Source organism: Suillus fuscotomentosus (assembly GCF_016647785.1).
Source record: "Suillus fuscotomentosus strain FC203 chromosome Unknown F5891scaffold_29, whole genome shotgun sequence".
In the NCBI taxonomy this organism is placed as follows: Eukaryota; Fungi; Basidiomycota; class Agaricomycetes; order Boletales; family Suillaceae; genus Suillus; species Suillus fuscotomentosus.
The window spans coordinates 139,110-159,933 of NW_024539541.1; the positions used below are offsets into that span (position 1 = coordinate 139,110).

General features: G+C 48.3%; 10 protein-coding genes across 10 annotated transcripts; 5 read left to right on the forward strand and 5 right to left on the reverse strand.

Annotated features, from left to right (window-relative positions):
• Positions 1-105: 105 nt before the first annotated feature.
• On the reverse strand, positions 106-1,325 carry F5891DRAFT_1173316 (beta-lactamase-like protein; the record flags this gene model as incomplete). The annotated part of the gene is made up of 5 exons (XM_041365621.1): positions 1,217-1,325; positions 1,130-1,162; positions 1,053-1,077; positions 745-1,002; positions 106-536 (listed from the first exon to the last, which is right to left on the reverse strand). Exons 1-5 carry the CDS (start codon positions 1,250-1,252, stop codon positions 106-108), a joined length of 783 nt encoding a protein of 260 aa, XP_041225525.1. The 5' UTR covers positions 1,253-1,325.
• A 114-nt stretch (positions 1,326-1,439) lies between these two features.
• F5891DRAFT_1128701 (uncharacterized protein) lies at positions 1,440-4,286 on the forward strand (the record flags this gene model as incomplete). The annotated part of the gene is made up of 7 exons (XM_041364306.1): positions 1,440-1,501; positions 1,552-2,179; positions 2,237-2,633; positions 2,685-2,819; positions 2,870-3,018; positions 3,069-3,554; positions 3,609-4,286. 7 exons carry the CDS (start codon positions 1,440-1,442, stop codon positions 4,284-4,286), a joined length of 2,535 nt encoding a protein of 844 aa, XP_041225526.1.
• A 958-nt stretch (positions 4,287-5,244) lies between these two features.
• Positions 5,245-7,429, reverse strand: F5891DRAFT_1164333 (S-adenosyl-L-methionine-dependent methyltransferase; the record flags this gene model as incomplete). The annotated part of the gene is made up of 11 exons (XM_041365356.1): positions 6,860-7,429; positions 6,624-6,804; positions 6,339-6,574; positions 6,266-6,280; positions 6,158-6,218; positions 5,965-6,104; positions 5,813-5,917; positions 5,664-5,760; positions 5,545-5,615; positions 5,372-5,493; positions 5,245-5,320 (listed from the first exon to the last, which is right to left on the reverse strand). The coding sequence occupies exons 1-11, from the start codon at positions 7,091-7,093 to the stop codon at positions 5,245-5,247; spliced, it is 1,338 nt and encodes a 445-aa protein (XP_041225527.1). The 5' UTR covers positions 7,094-7,429.
• Positions 7,430-9,020: 1,591 nt separating this feature from the next.
• Positions 9,021-9,871, reverse strand: F5891DRAFT_334963 (rhamnose mutarotase). Its single transcript, XM_041371389.1, has 5 exons — positions 9,866-9,871; positions 9,678-9,813; positions 9,327-9,614; positions 9,117-9,270; positions 9,021-9,065 (listed from the first exon to the last, which is right to left on the reverse strand). Exons 2-4 carry the CDS (start codon positions 9,717-9,719, stop codon positions 9,226-9,228), a joined length of 375 nt encoding a protein of 124 aa, XP_041225528.1. The 5' UTR covers positions 9,720-9,813; positions 9,866-9,871; the 3' UTR covers positions 9,021-9,065; positions 9,117-9,225.
• A 499-nt stretch (positions 9,872-10,370) lies between these two features.
• F5891DRAFT_1035334 (uncharacterized protein) lies at positions 10,371-12,093 on the forward strand. Its single transcript, XM_041361803.1, has 2 exons — positions 10,371-10,620; positions 10,675-12,093. Exons 1-2 carry the CDS (start codon positions 10,447-10,449, stop codon positions 11,968-11,970), a joined length of 1,470 nt encoding a protein of 489 aa, XP_041225529.1. The 5' UTR covers positions 10,371-10,446; the 3' UTR covers positions 11,971-12,093.
• A 220-nt stretch (positions 12,094-12,313) lies between these two features.
• Positions 12,314-13,586, forward strand: F5891DRAFT_1035337 (uncharacterized protein). Its single transcript, XM_041361804.1, has 4 exons — positions 12,314-12,647; positions 12,699-12,949; positions 13,010-13,343; positions 13,401-13,586. The coding sequence occupies exons 1-4, from the start codon at positions 12,386-12,388 to the stop codon at positions 13,427-13,429; spliced, it is 876 nt and encodes a 291-aa protein (XP_041225530.1). The 5' UTR covers positions 12,314-12,385; the 3' UTR covers positions 13,430-13,586.
• A 2,209-nt stretch (positions 13,587-15,795) lies between these two features.
• On the reverse strand, positions 15,796-16,854 carry F5891DRAFT_1128705 (uncharacterized protein; the record flags this gene model as incomplete). The annotated part of the gene is made up of 4 exons (XM_041364307.1): positions 15,796-15,824; positions 15,876-16,209; positions 16,274-16,524; positions 16,590-16,854. The coding sequence occupies 4 exons, from the start codon at positions 16,852-16,854 to the stop codon at positions 15,796-15,798; spliced, it is 879 nt and encodes a 292-aa protein (XP_041225531.1).
• A 651-nt stretch (positions 16,855-17,505) lies between these two features.
• On the forward strand, positions 17,506-18,472 carry F5891DRAFT_1146245 (uncharacterized protein; the record flags this gene model as incomplete). The annotated part of the gene is made up of 5 exons (XM_041365024.1): positions 17,506-17,721; positions 17,760-17,829; positions 17,883-17,992; positions 18,046-18,331; positions 18,401-18,472. 4 exons carry the CDS (start codon positions 17,509-17,511, stop codon positions 18,253-18,255), a joined length of 603 nt encoding a protein of 200 aa, XP_041225532.1. The 3' UTR covers positions 18,256-18,331; positions 18,401-18,472.
• Positions 18,473-18,697: 225 nt separating this feature from the next.
• F5891DRAFT_335110 (uncharacterized protein) lies at positions 18,698-19,686 on the forward strand. The gene is made up of 4 exons (XM_041371391.1): positions 18,698-18,833; positions 18,885-19,104; positions 19,156-19,337; positions 19,390-19,686. The coding sequence occupies exons 1-4, from the start codon at positions 18,738-18,740 to the stop codon at positions 19,411-19,413; spliced, it is 522 nt and encodes a 173-aa protein (XP_041225533.1). The 5' UTR covers positions 18,698-18,737; the 3' UTR covers positions 19,414-19,686.
• On the reverse strand, positions 19,624-20,818 carry F5891DRAFT_335053 (small GTPase CDC42). The gene is made up of 5 exons (XM_041371390.1): positions 20,617-20,818; positions 20,499-20,555; positions 20,376-20,448; positions 19,968-20,302; positions 19,624-19,913 (listed from the first exon to the last, which is right to left on the reverse strand). The coding sequence occupies exons 1-5, from the start codon at positions 20,662-20,664 to the stop codon at positions 19,851-19,853; spliced, it is 576 nt and encodes a 191-aa protein (XP_041225534.1). The 5' UTR covers positions 20,665-20,818; the 3' UTR covers positions 19,624-19,850.
• Between the last annotated feature and the right edge of the window lie 6 nt (positions 20,819-20,824).

Sequence of the window (20,824 nt, forward strand, 5' to 3'; positions counted from 1 at the left end):
GTACACGTGCTCGCGAGATTTTCACGGTATATGTTACTTGTATATTACATTGAATGCACATCTAGTTCATGCTATATTCTTCTTTGGGAAAGCCCTTCACGTCCTTCATAGCTTCGCTAGCAGCTCCCACTTGACGTCCTTGCCCTCGCCCCCAACCTTCTTCGCCTTGCCCTCGGCTTGAAGCTTCGCAAGATGCTGATTCACGCTTTGTGCCGCGCCCTCCCATAGATCCTGCGGGTACGCAGAATATATCGTGGATACAATTCCCCACGTAGACCAAGGCTGTCCGTCAGATCTAGGTTTCTCAATGACGCTAACGATCTGCGCCTCTCTCTCCATACGATGTGCGACGTATGTACCGATAAGCTTAGGGCCCTCAGCGACAATAGGGCCATGCCCGGGGTACAACACAGTATAATCAGATTGAAATGCGAGGAGCCTGTGCAGGGAGGAAATATATGTGCCCAGGTCCTCAAATACTGCTGTTCCCTGGCCTAGGACGGTGTCAGCTGTATAGAGGGCGCGGTCGTCGGGGACTGTGGAGGCAGATGGAATCGGGGGTATGTCCTGGGGTGTGTATGACTCGCATGGGTGAGGGTGAGCCAGGTTATTGGGAAAAGTTGATTGTGCACGAGGTCATGGAGGAAGGCACCGTTGACGGTGGGGGTGTATGTACCCGGGGGTGGTAGCGGGATAGTTGTGTTAGAGTCGGACGGCGCATTCAGAAGGGGGAATTTATGATACGTGGAGGCTTGAACTGAGCCGGTTTGTTCCGCCCGTCCCACATTCTCCGTAAGAGCGAAAGGACGGAGTTGATCCCGCGTGTGTGGTCATGGTGCCAGTGAGAGATGACGATGTCGGATATGTGGGGTTCATTTGTGTTCGTGAGCTTGCAAGTGTTGGAGAGGGCGGACTCGAGCTGAGGGATGTATGCATCATTGCCTTCACCAGTGTCGATGAGCGTGTAGGGGTTGCGCTCGCCGATAAGATAAGTATTTGTCCCTGTAGAGCCGTTTGGTTTGAGTTTTTGGAAAAAAGCGGTTAGTAGTTACCTTGAAGTGTGAATTTTCCTGGGTTCTGTGGAAGAGAGTTACATTGGGAGTGCGCGCTTGCACGATGTGACATTTACCTGGCCCAACACTCTCACTACGCGATCACTGAGCTATCCACGCATTCACAGATCAGAACATAGTCACGGAGCATACATTGAACCTACCCTAGTAATGGATGCCAGGACTTCGAGTGTCTCCATGATAGCTGTTCACGGGCTAACTCACAAGGATAACAAACTTTGCAGGCACTTTCGCACACCGGGTCTCCGACTCCTAAGGACGACCGTATGGATTAAAGCATTTATGCGTAAACAGTATATTGCTGACTAAGTGTATTGACATAGCAAGCAAAGGAACTCCCACGGGTTCAGTTCGTCACGGACGACGATGGCAACAACAGTGCTCCCCCCTCAAACTGCTTCAGATGGTCCTTCTGGGCGTAGAAAGAGGTACTTGGAGATCGTCTTTTGAAACATTCGATCGCTTATAATGTTTTCAGGTCTCGTTCTCGCTCACCTGGTGAACCAGATGGCATTCCACCGGCAACTCGCCGTCGTTCGCAGTCACCGTCTCGTGTTCATATCGACCTTCCTCGTGTAAACGATGTGGACCCCATTCGACGGGCCGAAAGAGAGAGGCAGCTTGCTGCAAATATAGCAGCTATGAACCTCGAAAAAGCGACAAATCCCAAAGTGCAAGACAGTGCACAGGATGAAGCAGAAAGGAAAGCTGAATTTGCCAAGCTCATAGGCTCACGCTCGGGTGGTGTATACATGCCCCCTGCACGTTTACGCGCCTTGCAAGCCGCTGCTGCCAGCGACAAAACCAGTCCAGAATACCAGCGATTATCTTGGGATGCCCTGCGCAAATCCCTCACTGGTATTGTCAACCGAGTCAACATTGCGAATATAAAGCAAATTGTCCCTGAACTCTTCTCCGAAAATCTCATCCGCGGCCGAGGCCTTTTTTCTCGGAGCATCATGAAGGCGCAGTCATCAAGTTTGCCATTTACGCCCGTATTTGCTGCTGTGGTGGCCGTTATCAACACAAAACTCCCTCAAGTGGGAGAACTTGTTCTCACTCGTTTGATTAGTCAATTCAGACGATCGTTCAAGCGAAATGACAAAGTAAGCGAAGTCGAAAGCTATAGTCGAATTTTGAGTTTGCTCACTTTACCTTCCAAGATTGTATGCCACTCAACGACGACTTTTATCGCTCACCTCGTTAATCAAGCCGTCGCTCATGAAATCATAGCTCTCCAAATCCTGGTTCTTCTTCTCGAGCGGCCCACCGATGATTCGATTGAAATCGCTGTCGGCTTCATGCGCGAAGTAGGCGCCTTCCTCGCTGAAAACTCACCAAAAGCCAATGCGACTGTCTTTGAGCGATTCCGTGCTGTCTTGAACGAAGGGTCGATCAGTCACAGGGTTCAATATATGATTGAAGTCCTAATGCAAACTCGGAAGGATAAGTACAAGGATAACCCAATCCTTCCTGAAGGTCTTGACTTGGTTGAAGAAGAAGAGCAGATTACACACCAAATCCAGCTCGAGGAAGAGCTCCAGGTTCAGGAAGGACTAAGTGCGTACTCGTGTTCTGACAAAAGAAGTTTTGCCTAAATTTTGCATATAGATATTTTCAAGTTTGATCCTAATTACCTGGAGAACGAGGAAAAGTACAAGTCTATCAGGGCTGAGATTCTAGGTGAAGGCTCAGAGGACGAAGAATCTGGCTCTGAAGAGTCGTCTAGCGAGGATGAAGACGAAGGTTTGTTTCGTTCTGCGTCATATCTTGAGTTGCGAGCTCATATCATGCAGTTGTGGCAGACAAAGAAGGCATCGAAGACCGTACGGAGACCAATCTCGTGAACCTACGTAGAACGATCTACTTGACGATCATGAATGCCCTCAATTACGAGGAAGCCGTTCATAAGCTCCTCAAAGTACAGATAAAAGAAGGCGATGAGGTACGTGATCGTATAGTCAACGTTTTGCAAATGCTTGACCGTCTTTTTAGATTGAGCTCATCAACATGGTGATCGAATGTTGCTCGCAAGAACGTTCTTACTCTAGCTTCTATGGTCTTGTTGGCGAGCGCTTCAGCAAACTCAACCGTGTCTGGACAGATGCTCTCGAGCAGGCCTTCGTCAATTACTACACAACAATCCATCGGTATGAGACCAATCGCCTGCGCAACATTTCTCGTTTCTTCGGGCACATGCTCGCGACCGATGCCGTCTCCTGGATTGTGCTCGAGTGTGTCAAGATCAACGAGGAGAACACGACAAGCTCAAGCCGTATTTTTATCAAGATTATGATGCAAGAGATGATGGAGAGTATGGGATTGAAAACGCTCGCGGAGAGGTTCAAGGATGAGCAGGTTAAACACGCGACGAAGGACATGTTCCCAATGGACAACCCGAAAAACACACGGTTCTCCATCAACTACTTCACGAGCATTGGACTTGGTGTTCTCACCGAACAAATGAGAGAGTACCTCAAGGTATGTCGAGTCTACATGCTCAAAGCATTGAAGTGACTTACTTTTTTCTGGTAGAACGCCCCACGCCTTATTATGGAACAACGACGTGCCATGCTGGAACAGGAATCGAGTTCATCCAGTAGTGACTCCGATTCATCTGATTCTGACTCTGATTCTGAGTCCGAATCTGGCTCGGACACTTCCCCATCAGAATCAGAATCTTCTGTGGACTCCAGGCGACGTCAACGAACTCCTCCTCGCAGAGGGCGGGATGACTCGCGTTCTCTACCACGCCGTAGTGTGCGAGACGACTCTCGTCGTCCCCCTGCACGCCGTGATGGGCGGGACGATTCGCGTAGCCCAACCCCACCCCCACGCCGTGTCGCCCGAGATGACTCACGCACTCCGCCCCCGCACCCACGTCGTGGTGCTCGAGATGACTCTCGCTCGCCTCCTCCACGCCGAGGCGGGCGCTATTCCTCTCGTACGCCGTCCCCGTCGCCTCCCCCGCGACAAAGGGATGGACGAGGATATACCCGTCGCGACTCTCCTCGCCACAGGAGAGATGACCGGTCCCCTCCGCCTCGCAAGCGGGATATGGATGGACGGGATCGAGGTAGGCGGGATGGTGGATATGAACGGCGGCGCAAGGATGACTATCCTGAGAGAGAGCGGAATGAACGTTCTCCTGGAGGTGATAGGCGCAGGAGGATGTCTAATGAAAGGGAGAGAGACCATGGTGGCAGGAGATGATTCGCTGGTGGAGGTGGGTTGTGCTGTCCCTACGTGTACTCATGTTGTCTGGTGTTTGCATGACAGTGAATGCAAATGTATATGCAGATATCATCTATTTCAATACTCCACGAGGTGTTTGAACATGATCTGTACTCCCGTAGGATTCGTGACAGTGTTGCATCAAGTTCACCTGGCCCGGCCAGTCAGCTCATATATCCAAATTCCTGAATCCCATCATCGCTGTCTACTATAATATGCGTTGCCATTGTCCCATAGCTGATGACGGGCTTGAAATGAATCGTGAACACTGGCAGTGACCTCCAAGCCTACCCAAACATAAATTCTTTGGTGTGCCTTACCTTCCCCCACCTACCCACGCTTGGATATTATGATCACCATAGGATCATCTTGATCTATCATAGATTTCCACTTACTGTCCGTGGGTGTGGTCGTCGGCAAAGATGGACATCTCCATCGTAGATAACAACGAGGTTCTCATACTGGTGCGGGAGAACCAGGAGTCAAGGATCACAGCTGAACTTAGCGAGGCTGTTGTACGAGGTACTTGTCCTACAACTGAAACGTGCGTTCTTCGATAAACTCCCCAGCTTCGATATACGGGCCAATTGTTCGCGAGAACATATAATTCTATGATTAAGCCGTATGGCAGGCCCGGTGTCATGGCATTGCAAACTCATACAGCGTAATGATATGAAGAAGCAGAGGCTCCTGCATCTATGCAAATCTTATCGTGACGCAGGTCGAGAGAATACTCGATAGCCTCGACGAGTGTTTATATCGGTATAACAGTTCTCGCTGAAATTTGATCGCGGGCTTTCGATCTTAAGATATTTTGCAAGGATTACCAGTAATTAAGCTAATTAAACAAACTATCAGAAATTCGGGAAGTATGTGGCGTGCAGTATATCTTCGCATGTGAAGATATATGTGGATGAACGATTGGTTAGCTCGAACATTATGCGGCAGAATACTCCAAGACGCATGTTTCAACAAGATCCCACACTTTCTCTAGTTTCAGACCGGCGGCAGTGCTATTTCAAACCAATCAGGTGAAGCCAAGGCAGTAATCGAACATCACTCACGCGAGTGTGAGGGAATCTTGCAGTGTTCGCTCCATCGCGTTGTGTACAAACAACATAGTCATGTCTTGCTGGTATAAACGCATATTTCCAACACCAAAGTTTGCAAGAAGAGGTTCAGGAGCCTAGGTGCGGAGATGAACAAAGACGGATGTAGGTCAGCGGACATGACATACCGAAATAACTCCGAGCTCTGAAGCTTCCATTACTGCTTGTTTGCGGCTGAGCTGGCGGAGCACATAGTCATCTAAGATTGTCAGACTGCGGGACGATGATCACGCTATATTTGACATACGGATGAGGACGCGGCTGTTTGGACCGAGCGCCTTGCGAAGGTTTGAAAGAATGAGTGCAGTTTCACGGTCAGGCCAGTCGTGGATGATATTTCTGAGCTGTGGTCATCGTCAGCTTTGCAGGCTGTCACCTACAGAGTCTAGCACTTACATAGTAGATGTCCTTACCCTTCGCAGGCACTTGTTTGAAGAAGTCCAAATTCTCGAACTCGACCCTGTTTTCTGTCAGGGCTTCAGGGCATTCTCTCGCCCAGATCTAGATTCCATCAATTTGGTGACAAGTACGTTGTCCTACCGACTTACATCTCTCGCCTGGACTAATGCTTGCGGAAGATCGTGGATTATAATTTTGACGTTTTTATGCGTTTTAGCCAAAGGCAGAGAAAATGCTCCGATGCCTCCTCCAACGTCAACGACTGTTGAGAGCTTTTCGAATGGGAAATCTATTATCAGGTTAGCATAAAATTATCCTGTCTTTGTGTACTCAGATACTTACGAGTCAGGACGGCGAGGGAGCCCATAATGTCATTCAGACCTCTCATCGACGTGTGATAGGACTACTAGAGACGTCAGAATGATCGTACGGAGAGACCAAAATCCCTACCTGGCATTGGCCGTCCTACGAGTAAATTATATGAGCAAAGCTCCCTGACGCGAGCGATATTTTAAAAACATACATGCCGCGCCATCCGGTCGAAAAGCGTTCCTTCGGTTCCATTTTTGTTGATGGCGTACATCACAGGGGCCACCGTTGGTTCATACGAGTAGGCAATCTTTGGATCTTTGAGCGTCTCGTAGAAAACCGGTGCTCCCTTGGCAACTATGTCCACGTGAAACAAGATCATGTATTTGACAGGATTCTCGTCGAGTAGGATCAGAGACAGGCGGTTGTTGGCAAAAACGTTCATGTCAACTGGCGCAGTCTGAGAAGAAATCAAAGCAGGCAACAAATAGCTCCTTACCTTCATTGTAGCAACCTCTCGTGGCCAGGAGGCGCATTATCCTGGCCAGTTTCTTTGGCTCGATGTTGATTTGTTTGGAGAGCTCGTTGACGTGAAGACCCTTGGGGTACTTCAACAAAATATCAGAAACATGCTCGCGAGCAACTACTCGCATGCAAGCATGATCATACACTTGGACAAGCTGTGTACAATCTGATGAGCAAAAGTAAAGTGCGTTATATCATTCAAGTATTCACGTTAACTGCAGTATGGGCAGGTGGTGCAAGTGTCGCGCATATCTGAGCACAAGCACCTTTAAGAGTACGAATAGCACTCTTCAAAGCTACCTGGTCGGCTGCATTGTCCAACGGGTGGGGATCTATCTGGTCGATGGCGGGTACACCACCGTACTGCTCATACAACGCGATGGCATCTCGTGCGGATGTGTTGATTAGAGTCAGGAGTGCCTCAAGTTTTGCCTTGTTGGCCATCTTCGTAGTATTCGTAGAGGGCTCGCAGAAGAGTAAAAAAGGTGATGGAAAGGATTATGGCTACTAAGAGCCCGAAAGCTTATTATGCTCCCATACCAGGCTGGCCATCTAGTCGGATAAGTTCCATATACTCATTAGTGTTACTCGAAACTTTGATAAAGCTCAGGTAAGACTAATCTCTCTGAGAAACGCGGTTAGAACAACCACGGCGGACTTTCAAAAGCATGCCTGTCGGCCACCATGTCGCGCAACCGTGACCTCGTCGCGGCGTCGCCCTGCATGCCTCAACGGTCTGCAGAAGCTAGAACGAATCAGGACTCAGCAAGATTGAAAAGGCACTATTCAGTACGTAGAACGAGTCAGGACTAAGTTCTGTAACATACGAGCTACAAGAGAATAACGTACCTGGACGAGAGTGCTGAAGCAAACCACGAACTAACAGTACTACTAATACCAAACGGGGTTGTTACATAATCGTGCCCGTATAAAAACAATTCATTCTTTCGTACAATAAGTATGTAAGGCTTAACTAGGATCGATCGAGCCCCTCGCCAAGCTTGAGTTACTGCATATCGGTGGCGAGCCAGTCATGGAACCGACCGATCGACGTAGCCAAGAGGCAGGGTCCCAGTGCCAGTGGGATGCTCGGAGGTAATGACAACCCATATTGATTAATCCACTTAGCGAGATCTAGAGCCCATCATGATGAAAATTTGCTAGATCACGAAATTCATGCATCGTCCTTTTTTTGTTCAAGTCCTCGCCGTCAGAGCCGTACATCCATTGGTTGCCAGTGGAACTTTTACAGACTATCCGGATATCTTTCATGCGGACATGATACCATTTCTGTCAACGTTTCCAGCCCTCTCCTAGACTTGACCAGGGTGTGCCACCTTTGGCGCAGGAGTCTGGTCGCGCATCCGACAGCTCATCCCCCCGGGCAAGTTACATCATTTAATTTAAACCATTTCTTCCACGTCTTCTTCAGTGTTGGCTTGCTCGCTCTGGTTGTTTACCCTTCACCCTTTGCATTGTATACAGTGCCCCATGACGCAACTGCACTCGCAGCAGTCACTAACCTTGGATGATACCCGCGGCAAACTAGCGATTTCTCGATATCCTCCTTTCTGAGAGCAAGCGTTTGGAAATGGTCGTCAAGCTCATGCTACATTTGTAGCTTGGATATCAACTTTGACACACCTCGTTTGAGAGCCTTGGAATGTGACTTTCTTGTTCTCCGACTCAGCAAATTCTATGCACCAAATATTTCTCGCCTACACCTCAACACTAACTGTTACTATTTGGCCTCCGCACTCAAACCTCACATCCCCTTTCACAAAGATCTACATCATCTCCGCCTCTGCAACGCTTCCGTGTGTGCTTTATGCTCCACAATAATCAGTTTCCTATATAATTGCCCGTTGTTCCTGGTGCTAGAATTTATTCAGCGACACTCAAGTCGATACCCTCCTCCCCTCCCCGCATGAGTCACATCACTTCCGAAAAGAGTTTATCGACATGTTCAGCCTCATTCATCTTCCGCAGATTGACTCTGGTTGTTTCACGAAAATGGTGACGAATTCATCGTCCGTTGTCGATATTGGCTGTGGCATCTTTCCAGGTGCCGGTAGTGAATTTTCAGACGGATGCACCATTCAGAAAAGTTCACATAAGCAGTGTGAAGTCGTTGCTCTCAGTTGTTGGAGAGGTTGCTTTTGTGGGTACTACATCGACTCATGCACTTGGTCATGCGATTTGAACCTTGCCACTTAACTAGAAATGTATTTCAGATCGACGAGTGGGCTGAAGCTACGTTACTAGATAAGTTCGCATATACGGAGTACACGCCGATGAAATCTACCATGTCTTGTCAATGAAGTTACGTTTCGCGTCGAGTTTGAGCAATTGTAACCAGTCACATTCTTGCCTTGAGCAAATTTACTTCATTCTCTGCCTTTTCAATATCGCACTACTACCTTCCAACTAGTCAGCAGCCTGAGCCCAAACTCTTAGTATCTCAAACCTTTTTTTTATCATGGCACGGTTTACTACACGCTGACGGCATAGCTGCCATCCAATACTTGATTCACGCAGTGAGGTAGTCAATCTCATCAGCAATGGCTGTCAACGTATCATGCTGAAGAGCCCCCTTCGAACCGGAAGACTTCCTCAACGTCCTATTCACCAAATTATCAAAGAAAGTGAAAATCCCAAGTCTACAAAGGAAACTTACCGTCCACCAAGGGATATCCTTTCCACTCCCAGACGCACCATCATTGAAGCTCTCCTGCATACTATCTGTGAGCCTCCACCACCTCTGCGTCTCCTCGTCGTCCCCGATGGCTTTCATATCTTTCTCAAAGTCACTACCCGTGTACTTGAAGTTTGCGATAAGCAGATTCAGCTGCGGGTAATGGTTGATAGAGTAGTCCACGATGTGGTACCGTCTAATGGCGTTGAGGACGCCGGGCCAGACGTTCCTGTGGACCTCTTTGTATTCGTCGGCGCATTCTGGTTTGAGCTATGATGAAAGATCAGGGGTCTAAGCATTTATTACACTGAGGCGAGAACTCGCAGTACGTACCTTGATTATCTGGCAAATACGCTTGGTATGTGGAGCAGACATGGGAGGTAACAAGGCGTCGAGACCTTGGATGCTACCAACCAGGAACTAATCAGGCCGACCAAACATCGTGACCACGGGGTCGGCCCGGTGGTAGCTAAAGCATATTAGACCGTTTGTTAGATGGTGTGGACAAAAGTTGCTCTTACGTTTGGTAACTGGTACGGTAGCCTTTGTTGTAACAATGTGGCGGGTGTGTGCTTTGTCTGAATAAGATTCATCTGCTTGCTTGTCGTGGTGCAGTCATGACAATCGCTAGTCTCTTGCAAGTTCTTGAACAAAAGGATAAAAAGGTTTGCGAGCAGCACGACCCACAGCGCGTCTGATGACATGCCCTGATCTCCTACGACTAACTCGGCAGATCCTGCAGGTTGCGGAATTGCTTCCCTGGCCAATCAAGGACCGATTATTCCAAGTCCGATTACACCTTTCGGCGCAAGGAACATGTGGACACCAAGTTTTCTGGAGGGGACAGTCTTGAACCAGCGCACTCATGAGTTTGATCGCTGTAAAGAACTATCTCGCATTCCCGGTTTAGGGCCATTACAGCCGCTTCGCCATTGTACCATGCCTAGTTACCTTTCAGTTACAAATAATGACCGTGGGTTTTTGGTGTGTTTTTTAAAACAACTATTGTCGTCCACCTTTGCGCATGAACCATGGTATATATAAACAGTAGGCATTTCCTCTGCATCCTCATCACCTTTCGTCTCTTGCTTGTTATCACATAATGCAGTCAACTCAGATTGAAAGCTCTTTTTCAAGTCTGAATGAGCCCGCGCATCTCGTCGTGCGTGACATTCAGTCCACCACCATCGCACCCTCTCAGAGCTTTGCTCATCATTCATCAAGTAATGATGAACTGTACGCCAGCAGTCTCGACGCTTTCGGTTTTCACGAGCAGGTACGAGAATCGGTTTTTTGACCTATCATGCAAGCCGAGCACACGAGCATGCAGGTCCCTGGCTTCCAGTTCGCTCACCCTGGTTCCGCGCAATATGATTTGGAAGAGGATGGCAACAACATTAATGCCAATATGCACTATGCGCCTCAAAATCTGCTATATGCACCACGGCCCATCCCCGTGGTCGTCAATACGGATACCATACTTGCACGCGATGATGCCACTCGAATCCCTCGGGTCCGGCCGACTTTCGTCCATTCCCAAACTTCAACCGGATCGAACAGGCCAGCACTGCGAGCCACTCTCCCTGCGCCATTTACCTACTGCATACCGAGGGAATTTCTCGAGGTGGAAAGTATCATACCGATGATGATCTACGAAAAGCTAGACGAGCACTATGACATGCCACTGCGTCTGCCGCCTTATTTCAACATGCCTGGTGCTCAAAAACATGCTCAATTCGACATGCCCGATGCTCGACAATACGCGCAATTGATCAGCGACTTCTGTCAGCACAAGGACGCTGTCACCCGCCGATACTACTCTAAAGTCCCTCGAAACCCATGCTTTCCCGATGACCTGCGACGCCCGAGGATCTATCCCATCAAGCTCTTGAAACAGCTTCCAGACCACCTTGAAAGATACAAGGACGCGTTCCCGGAGCCAATTCCTATGGTCATAATTCGAAACAGCGAGGTCATATGTATGAACCCACCACGTTGGTATAATATGTATGGCGTAATCATCCATGTCCTCCATACGGAACATCCATCAAACCCCGAGAATTTAGAAAACCCTGAAGATACTCTATGGTCCATGACTCTTAAGCGCGGCGTTTCAGCCTCATACAAGCCACTTTCAGGAAGCCAACTGGGTGTGGTCACATCTCCTCTTCAATTCGGCAATATGATTTATTCTGCCGAAGAATTGACATATTTTAATTTCGCTGTCAACGTATTCATGGAAGTTCCGACGTTCCCAGGGTCTGAGCTGAAGGAACCTGCAGCAGCGTATAAAGGTGCATTTATACTTAACGTTATTGATCACCCTATGGACCCGGCATATTGGACCGAACTTTCCAAGGACCAGAAGATGGACGTATGCTGGGACGCACCTCAGCTGTTTGATAGCCTTCCCACTTTGTGTCCAAACTTTCCGGCTGTCGATCTGCACTTCCAGAATTGGGATATAAATTTGCTTGGCGTCCTGGACGATCTCAAGTTTGGAATAGTCGACGACAGTACCGATGCAGCCAGCGCGAGGAACGGGAACCAGGACCGCCGTGCCCGACCAGCCGAGCGACCCTTCGCGATACCTGTTAACAACATCTCACGGTCGTCACAAATCTAATCGCGTTAACGTTGTTCAGTGTCGTGGTTTGATTATCAGTATTGCGCATATTTATTTGCTGTTCCAAATACTGTTGTCTGGGGCTCTGTATGGTATAAATACAATCGAGATTGTTGATGATCATTTCCTTGAACGTTTTCTTGCTGTACTTGTATGCTGTGGATGGCTGGTGCTCTGTAGGGTTTGCTCATAAGCAACCGATGAAATTGCTGATCATGATGCACGAGTGTCCAAAGTCCAGAGTGGCCTGTGCACATGGGATTGCTCCGAAATCCGACTGCCAGCTAATATTACTGCCGGCTTACTATTCAAAGGCGTGTCAGAGCGCTCAAGCGCTCAGTGAGCCGAAGGAGAATGTCTCAGGATTTCTGCTTGTCTTCTACAACCTTGACCTCAACCATTCCTTGGCCCCGTCATGTCTCTCCAGCCATTCATAACTTTGTATCGGTATGCTCTTGAACCCATAGCACCTTTCAGCTGGTTTGGTATCAACGTCTGCTCCATCGAATTGGTGGCCGCCTTGCGGCTTTGCACCATCCTGAGACAGACCAAGGAAGATCTTTATGCCAAGCATCAGCGCCGCTCTGGCGACAAGCCTGCACTTGTGGAGGAGAGATCCTTCCTAAGAGACGCATGTACCTCGCTCACGATCAAATTTGGAGGAGAGGCCGTCATAAGTACTTCGCCAACTCGAACCTATTATGCATCTGACCGCTCTCCACTTTCAGGCTCTCTGCTCGCTGTTCCCCCATCTTTCGTTCTCTCAGGTGTTTCTCCCGGTGTGTACATCGCCGCACAGGCGATCGTAGAATATATCCCTGTTATACCGTCCATGTCACTCAGCACTGAGCTTCCGTTGTCTATCGTCGACGGGTTCACGCGCGCGTTGCTTCTATGCAGCCTCACACCCAAACCTGTTATCACCCACGCTTCCCCTGTTATCGCATCTTCTCCCTGGACTCTTTTGCTATCCTCTCTCGTATGTCGTCCCTTCCCGATCCTGTCTCGATCTTTCTCTAACTGCTTTTGCCCATAACAGGTCATCGCTAATGGAGGCTTCTTCATAACCAGCATGTTCTCTTTCCTCGAGCCTACCCCGCTCACACTTACGACTCCCGCTGCGATCAAGCCCTACGGCTGGACAGCCACGGACCTGTGGTGTGCGCCGTTCATCACGGGGCTCTATGCCCTCCTCACGCATGCTCAGCCATTCTGGGCCGAGCTCCACAGCGTTATCTCGACCGTCCTCGGAAACACTGGCGATAAAGTCGGCCCTATGGACCCAGAGGCCGCCCGTGCGCTGTGCGCGCTAATTCTTGCGGGAATGTTCTCTACCCGGACTGCGAAGAACTATGGGCTTGTTTGGAAGAGGAGTGAGTTATCTTATTCTGGATGTGGTCGGCGCTGATGGCTTTTTAACTCATGTGCAGGTGTCGCTGAGAAGATCAAGATACAGTGAATACCCGAAGTTATATAGGTTTATAAACGCTGAAGATGTAAATGTGCGCGAAATTTATGAATGAAATATCTCCATACCATTATCACTGCAACTGGATGGAGCTATACTTGTGACCTCCTGCAAGTGAGCCTGAATATATTCGATGACTACGCCGGACACTCGATAGATTCGCTCTATCCTTACGGTACCATATCTTTGTTCATCATTTTGGTATAATCATTCAAGCGTACGAGGCGATGAATAAGGTGAGATATATTCAACCCATTGTGTCACGGTTTCTTCAATTCGTCTGAGTCCTCTGTGCAGAACGGTCCTTGTCCTATAAAAATATTCGGAGAGCTGTCATGCCTGGGGCTCGGCCAGCGAGAGCGAAGAGAGTGGACTATTTGTTTCAATCCTATCACGCTTTGACTTGTGTTACACCGATGACTACGTGATCTCATAAGGAGCTCTTCTACGTGTGCAAGCTTTCAGCACAAACACCCCCAAAATCACGTTGGGAATAAATTACCGACACCGCCAACGACTGGAACTGTTCTAGCCTGGTCTTCAAGTAGCCGCCTCTTTCGAATGATCTTCAATGTCACGCACACCTATCTCAATGTCGGCTGAAGACACCAATTTTTACTGATGTAAAACGTATATAAGTCGAATGACATGAGGCCTGAGCCCGAGGTCTTCTATCAACGCTACAGTAATTTATTCGGGAGTTCAGTCGAAGCGTCAGGAAAATTTGTATAAAAGTGAGCACATCCATCAACTCCGGCGACGAACTGTATATCGTGCGATCAAGCACTGTGCCAACGTGAAAGAAAGTGATGGAGGTAGGACTGCCGAAGAAAAACAGTATTGAATGTCAAGATGTCCGAGACGGAAACCGGATGTAGTGTCGAAGGTGTCAAGTCATCTGCAAAACTGTGAAATGAGCGCTTAATAGATCTGTGCCTGTAGGGCGCACATATGCATCATACTGTTGGTGGTTGGGCAGCATTATGATATTATCGAAGAACTGCGGAGGATGAGGAGGAATAGACTCAGGAGGTACGAGGTGTGCTGCTGCCTGCTGGTTCGGAGGGCGTGCTGATTGAGATCCATTTAGTGCGAAAGGATTTGCAAACCCACCAGGTGCTGCAGACCGTGCTTGGACCGTCTTTCGTGCGCGTTTTGAGGACCCTAGCATACTACCAGTATATACCTTTATCACTAGCAAGACTCCTCTTCGATGCATGCTTGTTTGCATTTCCCTGTGTCCTTACGACAGTTGCCTGGCCTGTTACAGTCTACAACATCCTGGCCTATGGGAGCCTTCCGCATATACGGGCCTGTCGGATAACTGTAAATGTAAATGTCGCAGGAAGAAGCAGAATGTGTATCAGGACTCGGGACTCGGAGGATCTGATGTATATAGGCTACATGCGACAAATGAATGATTGACAAGTTGAAAATTAGCAAGAATCTCCAATTCTTACTGGCGAAATATCGTCCATTTCAAAGAATCATCCCGACGATAATTAAACGATCTGAAAATCGTCGACTTATCGTCGCAAGCACCTGATCAAGTGCGGGTGCTTCGACGGGCGGTCCGATCAATGGGAACACAGCTTGGACTTGAACTGCGCAAGGAACTGTGAAATGAACCTAAGGTCAATATATGCCAAAAAGGTTACACCACTAGTGCTCCTGCTGTACTGAACGAGAACAGTTATCACAGCGGCATAGGCACCAAATTTGTACCCACTTAGAGGTGGCAGTCCTGAGTCAAAAGACAGGCTATAGTGTTATTCTGATGCATCAGAACAAGTCAAGTGGCCTGTTTTTGTTATGCATCAACATTGCTTAGGAAGAGGAGACGAAGTAACTACTCACTCATGCTTGCACCAAGTGATAAGTTGAAATAATCCGGAACGTCTAGCAACCAACCTGGTCCTGCCGGATATTGAAATTAATACAACTAGAATCAGTGCAAGTGCCCAGACAGCTTGTTCTACGCGTTTGCGGTGCTGCCTGATGAAGAAGTGACCACGAAGCCTAGATGGCTGGTAGCTCATTAGTCTGACATGCATTTTCATCCATCTCATGGAAAAGGACAATAGATCAATTGCGCAGTCTCGTGGCTCGACTGTCAGGAATGAACATGGCAGGGAGACAAGGTCTGCTGAGTTGGGAGTGGAGAATCAGAGAATCGGAGCTTGAAGTCAGAAGGCCTCAAGCCTCAGTGTCTGTAGGGCTTTACATCTTGAGAGTTTCTCAACGGACTCTCAACGCACCGCTGGACCACTCGTACACTATTTGTGGCAAGGACATATCATTCATAAATGTCATGTAGATCTACAGCAAGCGGTATAAATAGATATCGTGCTGGGTATTCATTGTGTCTTGATCTTCTCGACAACGCCTAGAGAACCATCAGTACCGCCACAACATAAAAACAACTCATAAAACTCACTCTTCTTCCAGATAAGCCCAAAGTTCTTCGCAGTCCGAGTGGAAAACAATGCCGCGAGAATTAGCGCGCACAGCGCACGGGCGGACTCTGCATCCATAGGACCAGCTTTACTGCCAGCACCTCCGAGGGCAGTCGAAATTACACTGTGCAACTCGGCCCAGAAAGGCTGGGCATGTGTGAGGAGGGCATAGAGCCCCGTGATAAACGGGGCGGACCAGATGTCAGTGGTTGTCCAGCCATAGGGCTTGAGCTCATCGGGAGTCGTAAGTGTAAGCGGGGTGGGCTCCATGAATGAGAACATGTTCGTCAAGAAAAAGCCGCCATTGGTGATGACCTGTAGTAGGAAAGAGTGGTTAGAGGTATGAGGACGGAAATCATAATGGGAAACGATCACATACGAGAGACGAGAGAAGGAGAGCCCACGGGGAAGATGCGATAATGGGGGATGTGTGGGCGATAACGGGTGGTGGTATGAGGCTGCAGAGGAGCATTGCCCGGGTAAATCCGTCGACAATGGATAAAGGAAGCTCGGTGCTGAGTGACACGGACGGCAGGACAGGGATATACTCTACAATCGCTTGTGCGGCAATGTACAATCCAGGAGAAACACCGGAGAACATGAAAGATGGCAGAATACCAAGGAGAGGGCCTGCGCATAGGGAGCGGTCAGTATGCGCAGCTCTGACATTTCCCTACACAACAAGTTAGCAGTACCTATGATAGCCTCCCCTCCAAATACAATGGTCAGCATGGCACATGCGTCTCTCACGAAGGACCTCTCCTCTGCAAGTGCAGGTCTATCCTCTCCAGCGCTTCGCTGGTGTTTAGCATACAAATTTTCCCTCATCTGTCTCAAAGCGATACAAAGCCGAAACACGGCTACCAAATCGAGAGAAGAGACCTTGGTACCAAACCAGGTAAATGGTGCTATTGGTTCGACAGCATATCGGTACAGAGAGGTGAATGGCTGGAGAGACATAACAATGCGGGAACGACGGTAGGAAGAGAGTTAATTCCAGAACTTAGCGCCGTCAGGCGCTAAGAGGGCCCTTACATAAATTTCAAAGGCCGAGTGTTTTATTAATATTAATTCACAGTAAGTCGGCCCCCGCTGGCGGCATGAATAATTCCTTGTTGACGGCCACTGGCCAGGCTCTTCTAGCTCAATGACAGCGCATCAAGCAACTGCATTTGCAAAACCAAGTAGATTTCAAGGAAAATGTCGCCAGACATAGTACATGTCCTCCGAGTTAAACTCAGTGACCAACGGTTGCTCCCTGTCCCAAATGACCATGACGAACGATCTTACTTCTGTTTCCAAGCACCTACAACTCTCGAGGGACAGAGCCTTCTGGATAAGCGCCAGAATGTTGTCCTGTTCGTAGTCAAGAGGTTTTTACCGTCGCTGTTCCTACTACTAGTACTCTGGTAAGTCGGAAGCAAATCTGCAGCTGACGAGGTTTTCGAGGTCTTATCAGCATCACGTTCCTAGTACGTTGCGCTGGACGTACTACGGGAGCTTTGAGGAGCCGAAGCAGACTTATAAGCCGGGCTGGTCCCGAGCCTAGAGCCGAAGTATTTCGGAAGGATAACAAGGCTCATTACTCCAATTTAGCTGCATCATCTACTATCCATGGCCAAGTTCTATGATGAGATACCTAAATCTCTCATCGAATGGATCAATAACCAACACATGTTTTGGGTGGCTTCGGCTCTCCTGAGTCCTGATGGTCATGTAAATCTTTCCGCCAAGGGCACAGCAGATAGTTTCCATGTCGTGAACTCTCACCGAGTTTGGTATCAAGATTTGACCAAGAGCGGTGAGTACCGATCAATTTTCGTGCTAGTTATCTATGAGAGTAAGGAATGGAAACAATCTCCTAGAATGGTCGCATAACGATCCTGTTCAATGCCTTTGAGGGACCTCCCAGGATTTTGAGATTGTTTGGAATAGGTGCTTACAAACTGAGGGTCTTTCTTCAATTACATTCTGACATCTGAGTGCAGGAACTGTATACGAATGTGGCACAGAAGAATACGAATCTCTTATTTCTCCTGAGATTAGGAAGCCAGGCTCTCGTGCAGTCATCGCTATCGATGTGTATCAGTGTCAAACGGTAGGTCATACCCCATCTTCTCCAGTCTCTTTCAATCTAACAGTTCCGTTAAGTCATGTGGATATGCTGTTCCACTCTATGACTTCGTTGCCCGTCGCACCGAACTCCTCCGAGTGGCTAATACGGAAGAGTCAACTGACCGCGCTTCAGACCCAGAGACCCGTCAAAAAGGTCTCGAAGCATATTCGGCACGACAGAACTTGAGAAGTGTGAATGACCTGCCTGGTCTATTCACAACGCCTGATTCCAAAGTAACATTTTAACAAGGTCAAAGACCGGAGATGCGACATTCATCTTCGAGAGTGGCAAGCTCCCAGGTGCCCTTGACATTATTGAACCGTATGTTTTTTGTGTATTATGAGGTTAAATGTGGTCCTGACAGGACACGTCGATGTCTCCCTTGCACAGTACTAGACTGATTGCTTCAATATCATGAATTCCTCTCGTATCAGGAAATATTGAATAATAACTTTTCATCTTATTCAACTGTGAGAGTAAAGATGTGGATTTATTTGCTACACTTGAACATCGGCGTATCACCAGCGTCCACCATGCTTCAGGTATTGACATCTAGGGCAGAGTCTCTTGTTAGCTAGTCACTTCAAATGTTTAGACTACGAACGTATAAGTTACAATAAGTGCCGAATGCCGAACTCAATTGCCTAATTGGAATTTATGTTGTCTCATGGTGGGACGTAGCACTCTGTACATTTGACACCCACCCACTCAGACGGTGCTTTCAAAAATGGCAAACTGCTTCAACCTGGAATATACATCCATAGATCACAGTAAATGGAGGAACCTTCCTCCTCCTCCAGGGTTTTCAAGCTTTGCTCCAAGCGTCAGTCCTATGCTCATTTCTAACCGTTCATTAAGCTAATACTTTCGACAGTCCAGAGCACCAGCCAAGGCTCCAACAGCAGCAACGTCATCGTCGTATGCATCGCTGAAAGACAAACGTGCTTGGGATCTCGCTATCTCGCCAGCCAAGTCTCTTCCTATGCAGGCATTTATGTTGTACATGTCTGGGGGAGGCGTTCAAATCTTCAGCATGGGTATCGTGTTCATGCTTCTTCTATCGCCTTTTAAAAATATTGCTGGTATGAATGCAGGTATGTCGGTTTCATGAAATATAACCGTCACATCTCTTATTGTCGAGGCAGCATTCGCACCATTTGCGCCTACACCTGCAAGCGTCAAGTCACTCAAGGTCCTTCCTCTCCAGAAGATAGCATACATCGCATGCAACTTGTTGACACTTGCAGTTGGCCTCTGGAAGTGTCGTTCTATGGGTCTTATACCGACTGGAACAGGAGATTGGCTTGCATTCGAGAGTCGAGCGATGGTGAGTTATCACACAGCACCTCTAGACGACACATCTCACTTATCCTTACAAGGCACCTGAGCTATCGCTACTATAATCAAGAAATGACCTATGTACGTGATGGGGATAGTATCTGAAACTGCAGTCAGATCTGTGTTTCGAGAGGCTCGCCAACACACAATTCTGCACTACTTCGAAGCCATCTCTAATCTGTAATGAATAGACATAAAAACTCCCCGTCGTGGGTATTAAATTCCTATCAAACCCAACAGTTTCCGACAATACGAACTACTCATCAATTGTGGAGTGAGAAAGACGGATGAGATCAGCTTCTCTGAGAGCACGAGCATAGCCTCAAGATCCACTCAGCTCGTGCGGAAGAGAACAGATGCTACAGGACTGGGGAAAATCATGATGTCTTGGCGCAACGAGGGAAACGACATAAAAAAGATGAGAAGGATATATGAGGCAGAACAAGGCGTAAAGGAGTCATAAGAAGATAGAACAAGCTGTACCGTCGTGATGGATCATTCATTAAACGACGACGCATTTATGTGTCTTCTTAACCACGGGTGGCTCTAGTGCAGCGACAATAGCCTTGTAGGTTATCAGCCAATCATTCAGGTATGATTTATCAAAGATTTCACCGACCTCGTCGAAGACGTTCTTCAACCCTTTCTGTGTCAGGGCTGAGCACTCCACATACTTGACAGCACCAAGCTCTCTCGAAAGCCTCTCGCCGTGCTCGGTCGGCACCGGTCGTTGCTTCTGCCTGGAGAGCTTCTCGATCACCTGAGCATCGTCCCGCAAGTCGATTTGCGTCCCAACGATAAGACATGGGACACCCGGACAATGGTGGTGCACCTCTGGAATCCATTTCTCCCTCACGTTCTCGAAGGATGGAGGTGACGTTACACTAAAGCAAACAAGGAAGACGTCGGTTTGGGGGTATGACAGTGGCCGGAGACGGTCATAATCCTCTTGCCCTTTTATGTGGAAGTGATGTGTGAGCGATTGTATGAAGTGTAACTACGACGGAGACTACAAAAAGACACGAACCGGCGGTGTCGAAAAGACCTAGCGTGTAAGGATCTTCACCAATCATTACGGTGACAGCGTAGTTATCAAAGACCTGCGCTTATTTAGCACATAGTGTTTGGCGGTCTTGCGGAGCCAACTTACAGTCGGAACATAGTCGCTTGGAAATTTGTTCGTGGTGTATGAGATCAACAAACAAGTCTGGCGATATCGGGGCACACAGTTCAAAGTCCGGAGCATACAAGTATAACACGTCACGCACCTTGCCTACAGCACCGTCCCCCACCACTACAACCTTGATAGTCTGCATGTCGTTGAGATGGTTCTACGTGACAAACTTGGCTATCAAAATGAAAAAAGCAGTCAGCACACGCGTCAACCACGCATTTAAGGGCCGCTTTTAGAACGCCTGCAGCATGCAGGGGGCTGCATGACAACCGCGCAACCATGAAGGATGAAAACCTCGGCTG

Coding starts and splice junctions, on each gene's coding strand:
- F5891DRAFT_1035337 (XM_041361804.1), top strand. CDS start 12,386: ATGTCTCTCCAGCCATTCATAACTTTGTATCGGTATGCTCTTGAACCC. Junction 12,648..12,698: donor TGGAGGAGAGGCCGTCATAA/GTACTTCGCCAA, acceptor CTCCACTTTCAG/GCTCTCTGCTCGCTGTTCCC. Junction 12,950..13,009: donor CTCTTTTGCTATCCTCTCTC/GTATGTCGTCCC, acceptor TGCCCATAACAG/GTCATCGCTAATGGAGGCTT.
- F5891DRAFT_334963 (XM_041371389.1), bottom strand. CDS start 9,719: ATGTCTGCTCCACATACCAAGCGTATTTGCCAGATAATCAAG. Junction 9,615..9,677: donor GTATTTGCCAGATAATCAAG/GTACGTACTGCG, acceptor CTTTCATCATAG/CTCAAACCAGAATGCGCCGA. Junction 9,271..9,326: donor AGGATATCCCTTGGTGGACG/GTAAGTTTCCTT, acceptor TTTGGTGAATAG/GACGTTGAGGAAGTCTTCCG.
- F5891DRAFT_335053 (XM_041371390.1), bottom strand. CDS start 20,664: ATGCAGACTATCAAGGTTGTAGTGGTGGGGGACGGTGCTGTAGGCAAG. Junction 20,303..20,375: donor AGGTCTTTTCGACACCGCCG/GTTCGTGTCTTT, acceptor TCCACATAAAAG/GGCAAGAGGATTATGACCGT. Junction 19,914..19,967: donor TGAAGAACGTCTTCGACGAG/GTCGGTGAAATC, acceptor ATAACCTACAAG/GCTATTGTCGCTGCACTAGA.
- F5891DRAFT_1035334 (XM_041361803.1), top strand. CDS start 10,447: ATGCAGTCAACTCAGATTGAAAGCTCTTTTTCAAGTCTGAATGAGCCC. Junction 10,621..10,674: donor CTTTCGGTTTTCACGAGCAG/GTACGAGAATCG, acceptor ACGAGCATGCAG/GTCCCTGGCTTCCAGTTCGC.
- F5891DRAFT_335110 (XM_041371391.1), top strand. CDS start 18,738: ATGGCAAACTGCTTCAACCTGGAATATACATCCATAGATCACAGTAAA. Junction 18,834..18,884: donor TTTCAAGCTTTGCTCCAAGC/GTCAGTCCTATG, acceptor TACTTTCGACAG/TCCAGAGCACCAGCCAAGGC. Junction 19,105..19,155: donor TATTGCTGGTATGAATGCAG/GTATGTCGGTTT, acceptor TTGTCGAGGCAG/CATTCGCACCATTTGCGCCT.